Genomic DNA, 11,038 nt, shown 5'->3' with positions numbered 1-11,038 from the left:
TTCACAAGAGAAGGTCACGGTTGGCTTGTGGGGTATCTTTCATTTATTTGGCGTGGGCTACGGCCAAACAGTAGCCTGTGTAAAGTTGGGTTAATAAACTGTCAATTCGTAAACTCAAGCCTCGGTCTGGACAATTGTTCCTTTATGATCTAGTCAGGTCATTACAGTATGCATGTTGAAGGGGGTGTGTCATCTACGACCGCTGCGCCACTTGGAAGCTTTTGACCCAGGACTTTCAACTGTCATGGAAATTCTTAAACAGGGGCACTCTAAATCAATGTCAGCGCGCTGGAGAGGTTCCAACCAACTCAATGCACCAAATACACATGTCGATCAGGAGCTGTACCCGGGGCAGTCCCGTTAGTTCTCTTATACACAGACAAGTTATATTTGCGTGATTTAGCTTATTCATCATTCATCGTTAATTCATCATTAACAGGTGCATGTTTATCAATAATTGGAAGAAGCAATTTCATAAATTCATCAAGTGCAGCATCTGGATGCTCCTTATTAATCACATCAGCCCAACAAATATTTTTAACACCATCCACATAAGAGTCACAGCAAAATAATTTGTATGATCTCTTATACACTATTTTAGGCCCAGCTTTCTGAACTTTAGCTTTCCTGGATATAGCCACTATATTGTGATCAATGCACCCAATGGGTACGGATATAGCTTTAGAACAAAGTATTACAGTATTAGTATAAATGTGATCAATACATGTGGATGATCTTGTCCCTATAGTGTTTGTAAACACCCTGGTCGGTTGATTAATAACCTGAACCAGATGAGAAGCTTCCTCTTGAGCGGACATTTTGATGAAAACCAGTCAATATTCAGGCCCTCATGAAAGTAGACCTCTCTGTTTACATGACATACACTATCAATTACTTCAAACATATTATTTCGATTCTAACTGTTAGCACATGGTGGCCTATAGCAACACCCCAAAAGGAACGGCTTTAGATGTGCCAGGTGAACCTGCAAACACAATACTTCAATAACACTTGACATAAGATCTTCTCTAAGTATTACAGAGATATGGCTCTGAATATATAGAGCCACACCACCCCCATGAGCATTCTCTTCTATAGATGGTGTATCCTTGTAATGCTACATCATCAAAGGAATTATCTAAGTTCATCTCAGAAACGGCTAATATATGTTATCTGATGTTAGCAAGTTATTGATTTCATGATACTTATTTCTAAGTCGACATATATTAATATGGGCTATTATCATCCCTTTCATCCCAGCAGTCCCAGCAATGTGTGTGTGCTGTGGGGTTGAAGCTACTAACCCATAGGCTTGGCTCTTTCATCCCTTCCACACTTTTTGGAGGTAAAGTGGACAATGAGCCTGTCATAGAAGACAAAGTAGTCTTCAGGGTAAAGTTCTCCTGTCAAAGGCAAAGGGTTTACCTCAAACTTATCTCCTTACATCTTCAGGCATTCCCAAGTCCATTACAACAAATTATTATTCAATTTAATTTGGACAAATAAGGCACAAGATCAGGAAAGATGTCGTTACCAACAAGATTTGTGATGGTGGTCTTAATGTTTTAGATTTTATGCTGTTTATTCATGTCACGGCCGTCAAAAGGAGGAGACCGAGGCGCAGCGTGGTATGCGTACATTCTTCTTTAATATAAGAATGCACACTGAACCAAACAAACCGGGAAGCTACACATATGAGTGCTGAACAGGCAACTACACATAGACAAGAACCCAGAAACACAAAAAGGAAAATGGCTACCTAAATATGATCCCCAATCAGAGACAACGATAAACAGCTGCCTCTGATTGGGAACCATATCAGGCCACCATAAACCTACACATCACCTAGACCTACATCACCGAGACCTACATACCCTAGACTTACAAAACCCCTAGACAATACAAAAAACTAGCGAACCCACCCTCGTCACACCCTGACCTAACCAAAATATAAAGAAAACATAGATATCTAAGGTCAGAGCGTGACAATTCCGACTACATATTGAACTAGATAAAGAGGTATCTCAAAAAACCTTACAGTCCTTGGAATAAAATACCATATTTGATTTTCCAGAAAATTGGGGGGGCTTCATATTTCATTATACTGTGGGTAAACATCCTGTTAAATTGCCAACTTTTCATTAACAAGCTCTAATGTGCTAGTCCTTGTTATACAAGCACAACTTCACTTCACTCTACACAAAACCTTATTTTTTCATAATTGGTTTGCCAATAATATCTTTGTTGTTAGTCAACTTATAAATTATAATGGTGATCTTTATACTTACAAGGAAATATTAGCCAAATATAACTTTGCTATGTTGTGTAAGGAACATGACATTTTAATGAAAGCTATTCTCAATGGAATCCTTACTTTAATTGAAGGATTAATCAAACTTTTCATTACATTAGTGATAGTGTAGAAATGAATGGCATGAATGTATTTTTCAATGGGCATCTTAATTTGATGTGAAATGGCAGGATGTGTGGACTAATCCACATAAATATTCCTGTAATAAAGTAAGAGAAGTCTCTTACAAGATCCTTCACAAATGTTATCGTTGTAATAGTTGTGTTTCTAAATATGTTGTTAATGTAACGTAGAAAATGAATGCAGATTTTGTGAATTGGAAAACTATTTTGTCATTGTTTGCATAGTGAAATATTTTTGACAGATATGAACATGTATATTAATGATGAGATGAGTAAACCTGTAAGCATTACCACATTTGATATACTAGTTTATTTTACATACAGTACATACACAATGACTGCCAATACATTGTGGATTTGTTACTTTTATTGGGAAAAATGTTCATCCGTAAAGTGAAGTTCATGGGTAAAAAAAGTGATTTAGAATATTATATTACATCCGTGAAAAGTTTAACGAGCAAATGATCAAATACATGTCTACAGTATTTGTCAAGATGTAACTTGTCTATAGTGTAATATTCTTGCTTTGTGTCTTTCTGGTTTTGTTTATTATTTACATTTTTGGGTAGGGTCTTTTGTCATATGTGATATTTGTATATTATTTTGTACAATGTTCGTGTGATGCAATAAAAAAAATAAGACGAAGTCTTCCGAAGTTGCATACCTTCAGGAACTGTTCTCATTGTAGGCTTTTGTTTATTGGGGAAAGATTTTAGGCACGCACAGTATTGTGGCACCAACTAGTAACGTGAACGCATCTACTAAACTTTCAGGTACAGTGAATTTTTTGGAAACGTCTTGATCTTCGAAACACGACTGTAGTGTTTTAGTTAAGTATGTTAACCGTATTTGCACGTTCAGGGTACATTATGGTAAGTGTTAAGCAGCTAACTGTATCTATGGAGTTCAATTTAGAACTGTCCTGCTAGTCTTGCTTAGTTAGTTAACGCTAGCTATCGAACGTTGGCTACTAGAGCTAGCTATCTAGCTTGCTAGCTCAAAGCATATTAAAGTATAACAGATCTGATATGTACGGTATATAGCTTACTTGTTTAGTAATAATGAAGCATGACGTTCAAAGAACTAGCTAGCTAACGTCCGTATTGATCCATTTCCATCACTGTGGGAACAGCCATGGCAACGGTGGACATGGATCCCGAGGTGGCACGGGGGTTGTTTGAGGAGGGGGCGACCGTCGTACTGCTGGGGGTTCCCGAGGGCACTGAGCTGGGCATTGACTACAAGAGTTGGCAGGTCGGGCCTCGGTTCCGCGGGGTGAAGATGATTCCACCAGGTCTCCACTTCCTCCACTACTGCTCCTCTAACGCACCAGACCGCGGGGGTGAAACAGGCCCTAGAACAGGCCTCTTCCTCACCCTGAAGCCCAGAGAGATCCTGCTGGCCCACTGGGACCCCAAAGAGGAGGATCTGGACTTCTCTGCCACTCAGAATGAAGATGAGGTGGGTCGGGTCCGAGCAGGCCTACGAGACCTGGACCCTTTCCTGGGGCCCTACCCGTACGAGGTGATGCGGAAATGGGTCTCCCTAACTGACAGGGTGAACCAGGAGCTGGCCACCAGGCTGCAGCCTCTCTCTGGGCGTGTGTGTGCCTTCAGCGACGTGATCCCAGAGCTCCAGCTCACACACACCAAGGATCGCGACGAGCAGAACCTGCCCAGGAACGACACAGAGTGTCAGAGCATGAGGGAGGGCCTGGACAGGCTTCCCAGGATGAAGCCAAGAGAGGGGACTGAGCTGAGGTTCTCCCCCATCCCCACGCAGACCTACCCTCCTGGGGCCACCCCAGCCCAGATCACCCAGTGCAGCCTGGACTTGAGCTATGCCCTGGACAGTCTGCTAGAGAAGCATCACCAGCAGCAGCCACTCAACGTGCTGGGTGAGTGAGAAGGGAGACCTATGTGGTATATTTGACCAGTTTATATGAATGTATGGAGCAGTTGAATTGGAACTTGGACTAGAATTGTATAGACAGCGGAACATCAAATGAGATTGGGGCTTTGACATTTGAATTGACATGATTAGAGCCTTGCTGCAGGTCATATTTCTATTCATATTGCTGCCAATCCTTAACCACTATAAGCCACATTTTATGGGAATCTGACAAGGACAGTCTGCTTTATATAGAGGTGTACAATAAACTGGATACGTCTCTATTGTTTTGAGTTCATTACCAGTTGATAATAAACTGTCTGACTGATTGCACATCTTCTCTTTCTCTCTCTCCCTGCCTCCCCCTTCCAGGTGAGCTGCAGTTTGCTTTTGTGTGTTTCCTCATTGGGAATGTGTACGAGGGCTTCGAGCACTGGAAGCGGCTGCTAGCCCTGCTGTGTCGTAGTGAGGAGGCCATGCGTCAACGCCGGGATCTGTACCTGGGCCTCATCGCTGTGCTCTACCACCAGCTGGGAGAGATCCCTCCAGACTTCTTTGTCGACATCGTGTCCCAGGACAACTTCCTCACCTCCACGCTACAGGTGAGCTGGCATGAATGGATCATCAATCATTACTGATGTCTGTGTTAAGAGTATCTTCCCCGGGGGTCATTCCATGTCATTTTAGCAAGACACACCCACCTTTTCTGATTGTTTTGAATTACTTTCGGTCTGTAAGCTGTTAGTGTCTTAACGACCGTTCCACGGGTGCATGTTCATTAATTGTTTATGGTTCATTGAACAAGCATGGGAAAGATCTGTGAAGTTATTTGGATTTTTACAAATTATCTTTGAAAGACAGGGTCCTGAAAAAGGAACGATTCTTTTTTTTCTGAGTTTATTATAAAGATGCATTTGAAATATTGCTGCTTCATCATTTGTAATGTATTTCCTGTGAATTTGGTAATTTTCTACCCAAAGTTACAAAGAAAATGATGTGATCCATTTAACCCCGAGAGTCGATGTCCACGCCCCGTGGAAATCCAATAAGTGTAATAAAAACATCACCATGAAATCTGTCACTTTAAGCTAGAGATATTTGTTTTTTGTATTGGATGCATCTCAATCCACTGCATTTCCCACTTCCGCATCTACGGTGACAGAGCTAGAGTTGTGTTTGTCAGACCATAAGACATTCTATAAATCGGTTTTCTCACAAAATTGTCAGTAGTGTCCAAACGGTTTGGCCTACAAAACTATGACCCCTCTGGAAAGATGAGACTCTCATGAACACTAGGGTCTTCTCTGTTTTGCTCTGTGACTCCCACAAGCGTATCACAATTCCAGCGGGTCAGAAGTTTACATACACTATGTTGACTGTGCCTTTAAACAGCTTGGAAAATTCCAGAAGATGATATCATGGCTTTAGAAGCTTCTGATAGGCTAATTGACACTATTTGAGTCAATTGGAGGTTTACCTGTGGATGTATTTCAAGGCCTACCTTCAAACTCATTGTCTCTTTGCTTGACATCATGGGAAAATCAAAAGAAATCAGCCAAGATCTCAGCAAAAAATATGTAGACGTCCACAAGTCTGCTTCATCCTTGGGAGCAATTTTCAAACGCCTGAAGGTACCACGTTCATCTGTACAAACAATAGTATGCAAGTATAAACACCATGGGACCACGCAGCCGTCATTAATCTCAGGAAGGAGACGCGTTCTGTCTCCTAGAAATGAACGTACTTTGATGCGAAAATCCCAGAACAACAGCAAAGGACCGTGTGAATGCTGGAGGAAACCGGTACAAAGTATGTATATCCACAGTAAAACGAGTCCAATATTGACATAACCTGAAAAGCCGCTCAGCAAGGAAGAGGCCACTGCTCTAAAACCTCCATTAAAAAAGCAGACTACGGTTTGCAACTGCACACGGGGAAAGAGATTGTACTTTTTGGAGAAATGTCCCCTGGTCTGACAAAATAGAACTGCTTGGCCATAATGACCATCGTTATGTTTGGAGGAAAAAGGGGGATGCTTGCAAGCCGAAGAACACCATCCCAACCGTGAAGCATGGGGGTGGTAGCATCATGTTGTGGTGGTGCTTTGCTGCAGGAGGGACTGGTGTACTTCACAAAATAGATGGCATCATGAGGGAGGAAAATTATGTGGATATATTGAAGCAACATCTCAAGACATCAGTCAGGAAGTTAAAGCTTGGTCGCAAATGGGTCTTCCAAATGGACAATGACCCCAAGCATATTTCTAAAGTTGTGGCAAAGGTATTGGAGTGGCCATCACAAAGCCCTGACCTCAATCCCATAGAACATTTGTGGGCAGAACTGAAAAAACCTGTGCGAGCAAGGAGGCCTACAAACCTGACTCAGTTACACCAGCTCTGTCAGGAGGAATGGGACAAAATTCACCCAACTTATTGTGGGAAGCTTGTGGAAGGCTACTCAAAACGTTTGACCCAAGTTAAACAATTTAAAAGCAATGCTACCAAATAGTAATTGAGTGTATGTAAACTTCTGACCCACTGGGAATGTGATGAAAGAAATAAAAGCTGAAATAAATAATTCTCTATTATTCTGACATTTCACATTCTTAAAATAAAGTGGTGATCCTAACTGATCTAAGACAGGGAATTCTTATTAGGATTAAATGTCAGGAATTGTGAAACTGAGTTTAAATGTATTTGGCTAAGGTGTATGTAAACTTCTGACTTCAACTGTACATGTCTATGACATCCACAGGCCTCAAGACTCGCCTGAATGTCCCAGTTGAAAAATGAATGGAAGTGTATATATATATGGAGACTGTTTAGTGCCGAAAAATAAAGGGTTAAATACATGTTAGGACAGACAATTGAGAACAAACTTCCTTTAGATATTTATTACGTAGGGGGACTATCTGTTCCATGTAGTGAATCTGTTATTCAATGTGTTTATTTGGGGCTAATATCAGGAAGGCCAAAACTTTTTTCATCAACAAAAAAAACAGATTAAATATTTACGAAAGTTTGGACACCTACTCATTCCAGGGTTTTTCTTTATTTTCACTTTTTTCTACTTTGTAGAATAATAATGAAGACATCAAAACTATGAAATAACACATGGAATCATGTAGTAACCAAAAAAGTGTTAAAACAAAATATATTTGAGATTCTTCAAAGTGGCCACCCTTTGCCTTGATGACAGCTTTGCACACTCTTGGCATTCTCTCAACCAGCTTCAGGAGGTAGTCACCTGGAATGCATTTCAATTAACAGGTGTCTTTTGTTAAAAGTGAATTTGTGGAATGTCTTTCCTTCTTAGTGTGTTTGAACCTATCAGTTGTGTTGTGACAAGGTAGGTGTGGTATACAGAAGATAGCCCTATTTGGTCCATATTAGGGCAAGAACAGCTCAAATAAGCAAAGGTCCATCATTACTTCAATACAGAACATTTCAAGAACTTTGAAAGTTTCTTCAAGTGCAGTCACAAAAACCATCAAGCGCTATGATGAAACTGGCTCTCATGAGGACCACCACAGGAAAGGAAGACCCAGAGTTACATCTGCTGCAGAGGATATTTCCATTAGAATAACTGCAGAAATTGCAGCTCAAGTAACACACATCTCAACATCAACTGTTCAGAGGAGGCTGTGTGAATCAGGCCTTCATGGTCAAATTGCTGCAAAATACCCTCTGTCTTTGTGAGATTCAGTGTAAGTGAACGGATGATCTCATGTGTGGTTCCCACCGTGAAGCATTGAAGAGGGGTGATGGTGTAGGGGTGTTTTGCTGGTGACACTGTCAGTGATTCATTTAACATTCAAGACACAACCAGCATGGCTGCCACAGCATTCTGCAGCGATACGCCATCCCATCTGGTTTGAGCTTAGTGGGACTATCATTTGTTTTTCAACAGGACAATGACCCAACACACACCTCCAGGCTGTGTAAGGGCTATTTGACCAAGAAGGAGAGTGATGCAGTGCTGCATCAGATGACCTGGCCTCCACAATCACCGACCTCAACCCAAAATCAGCCAACAAGTGCTCAGCAAATGTGTGAACTCCTTCAAGACTGTTGGTTAAGCATTCCAGGTGAAGCCGGTTGAGAGAATGCCAAGAGTGTGCAAAGCTGTCATCAAGGCAAAGGGTTGCTACTTTGAAGAATCTCAAATATAAAATACATTTTGATTTGTTTAACACTTTTTTTGGTTACTACATCATTCGATATGTGTTATTTCATAGTTTTGATGTCTTCACTATTATTCTACAATGTAGAAAATAGTAATAAATAAATTAACCCTTGAATGAAGGTGTCAACTTTTGACTGGTACTGTACTTCAAGGGATTTTAAAATTCAAAATCAAATAGCTAAATTATCCTTAAGACTTTCTGAAAACAATTCCATATAGCTGAGTAGAACCACATCTCCCGGCTTAGATGGCTTATGGGTTAATAAACACGAGAACAGCAACATTGATAAAGGTGTCAGAAACAGAGCTATCTAGTTGGCTTAACTTGGCACTTTCTCCATAATTTTTGGTAAATAATGCAAGCGACTTAAATGACACATTTCTCTAATCGGGAAACAATGAATTGCATCACCAGATTCACAAGGGAATGCATTACTAACGATGAAGAAACGATACTTAAGACTTTTCCGGCCTCTGTTCCCTCTACTGCACTGTACCTTCAAAACAGTCAGTCATCTAGGGTTTATACACATCATTGGTCCTATCGCATCTGGCCACAAAACATTGTCTGCCATTTTCTATTAATTTCCTGTTGAATCGTCTCCGTTCGTCGGCACCCAGCAGGTGATCTACTGAGTACGGCCTACGTTCGTTATGGTGTCTCGCGCTTCTAACTTGCTCTCCATTTCCCTGCTCTCCCTCAGGACTTCTTCCAGTTTGCCAGTGGGCCAGGGGTGGACGGCACCCTGCGGAAGCGGGCAGAGAAGTTCAAGGCCCACCTGACCAAGAAGTTCCGCTGGGACTTTGAGGTAGATCCTGACGATTGTGAACCTGTCGTCGTGGAACTGCCCAATGGGGTCACACTGGACTGAACATGCTCAGAAGATTATCCATGTTCTCGGGTCAGGGGAGGAAACAGGACTGAAACCTCATTTTAAAAGAAGAGCGAGGACTTAATTTGTCTTCGTCTCATTTCCTTCCAGTGTGTTGCCTTGAATGGGAGTTTTACCACAAAGGAAAAACAACTCTGTCCTCCCAAGACTCTAGATTCTGGGGTGTCACTCTCCATAGGCCAACCAGTGACGGTTCTGACCATGCTTTCCCCTCCCTGGCTCTCTGTCTGTAACCTCTGTCAGTCTACACATGAATGAGCACTTGGCCATCTGAACTGAATGAGGTCAACGTGGTACTTTCTAGGTGGATCGTTCTAAGGTTTGTGGAAAACCTCACTTCAGTAGTGCTTCTGTGTTCAGGCAAGCACCTCTCAAGTGAGGTTTTTCTGTTTTGGGGAATTGCTCGTCTTTGACAGTACATCAGAAAAAGCCCAAGTAGGTTACTGTTGATTTGTGTTTGAGTTGACACCATATCTGAAACTCGTGTATTTCTTACAATGTAGAACATTCTAGTGGAAAATGACCCTAGAACAGTTAATTCTGAACATTATTAACTCTGACTTAATCTTACTGTGCCACTGAAGACTTGTTGTTTTTCACAAGTATTCTACCCTGTGTGGACTATCCAGCAGAGTGTAAACCACCCCCACACACACACCTTTTGTTTCCTTTGTACCCATTCACTGTAACATTCTGTGACTGGATGTTTCCTTTGATTAAACATCTTTTGGTACCATGTGTCTGATTTTTGGTTATTCTGTTAGGAACCGATTATGTCCACTAGATGGCAGCCCTGATCTTCACTAGCTCTGTACTGTTTATTGTATGTAGATCAATCTGGAGGGAGAAATGTTTGGTCTCTGATTTGAGGATGTCAGTAAAACCTTTTAAAAATACCTTTTCCCCCATTGATCTGTGATGGTTTTCACTAGATAACACAGCCACGGTCAAATTCCACAGCCACAAAGTTGAAATTGGATACAAACATTACAAACGGTTAGCAGTGTGTTTAGGTTTAAAATCATATTTTAAGAAGATGAACTGTAGAATGCTGTTAACTCCTGCCAGTGCAGCACTGTTCTAAAGGTGCCATACGGTATGTGTCATTACATCTAAAGGTGCCATTACACCAGCCTCATCAACACTGTTCAAAATGTGTGTGAGGTTTGTTTTATGACAGGAAAGATCTGCCAGGAGGTTGATTTATAACCGCAAGACCTTGTCGTGGAAATGCTGCCTGTGTGTGTGTTTGCATTCACAGCTGCGACTAGATGACCAACACTTTTCAGACTGAGGAGGAATCGCCCGCTCCTGCCCGCTGCATGAAAAATTCAGACCACACTGCAATTACCGGTCGGGTCCCACGGATGAATGCAGCCCTCTACTTCAGTGGCCCTGTGAACACCATAGTGTGGAGGTGCGAGGGCATTTGACTTCAGGAGGACAGTTACTCACCCAGCTGTCCAATCCAGTCAGACAGACCCTCACTGTGCCCCGTTTCATTCCAATAACCCCCCACCCCTTATAAAACTATCCTGCTTGGGTCTGAAATTGCAACCATTTTCCTTTTAATATCCCTGACTTGTTTTGTTTGGTGCGCCCTCCCCGTGCTGCCTGTCAGCCACACTTCTAAAGAC

The 11,038-nt window shown here is 41.8% G+C and overlaps 1 protein-coding gene across 3 annotated transcripts; it reads left to right on the top strand.

The window, feature by feature from the left end:
• The first annotated feature begins 3,088 nt into the window (after positions 1-3,088).
• LOC139559773 (protein AAR2 homolog) lies at positions 3,089-10,139 on the top strand. 3 transcript variants are annotated; one of them, XR_011671823.1, is made up of 5 exons: positions 3,089-3,206; positions 3,566-4,330; positions 4,696-4,925; positions 9,213-9,720; positions 9,782-10,139. XR_011671823.1 is itself a non-coding variant. In XM_071376121.1 (4 exons), the coding sequence occupies exons 2-4, from the start codon at positions 3,568-3,570 to the stop codon at positions 9,378-9,380; spliced, it is 1,161 nt and encodes a 386-aa protein (XP_071232222.1). In that variant the 5' UTR covers positions 3,089-3,206; positions 3,566-3,567; the 3' UTR covers positions 9,381-10,139. The 3 variants fall into 3 exon arrangements, 2 of the variants coding, with proteins under 2 accessions (XP_071232222.1, XP_071232223.1); XM_071376121.1 differs by having other exon boundaries at positions 9,213-10,139; XM_071376122.1 differs by lacking the exon at positions 3,089-3,206 and adding an exon at positions 3,207-3,305 and having other exon boundaries at positions 9,213-10,139.
• Positions 10,140-11,038: the final 899 nt, after the last annotated feature.

The sequence above is a fragment of the Salvelinus alpinus genome, chromosome 30 (genome assembly GCF_045679555.1).
Source record: "Salvelinus alpinus chromosome 30, SLU_Salpinus.1, whole genome shotgun sequence".
Classification (NCBI taxonomy): domain Eukaryota; kingdom Metazoa; phylum Chordata; class Actinopteri; order Salmoniformes; family Salmonidae; genus Salvelinus; species Salvelinus alpinus.
This window is presented reverse-complemented; position numbering and strand designations above follow the sequence as displayed.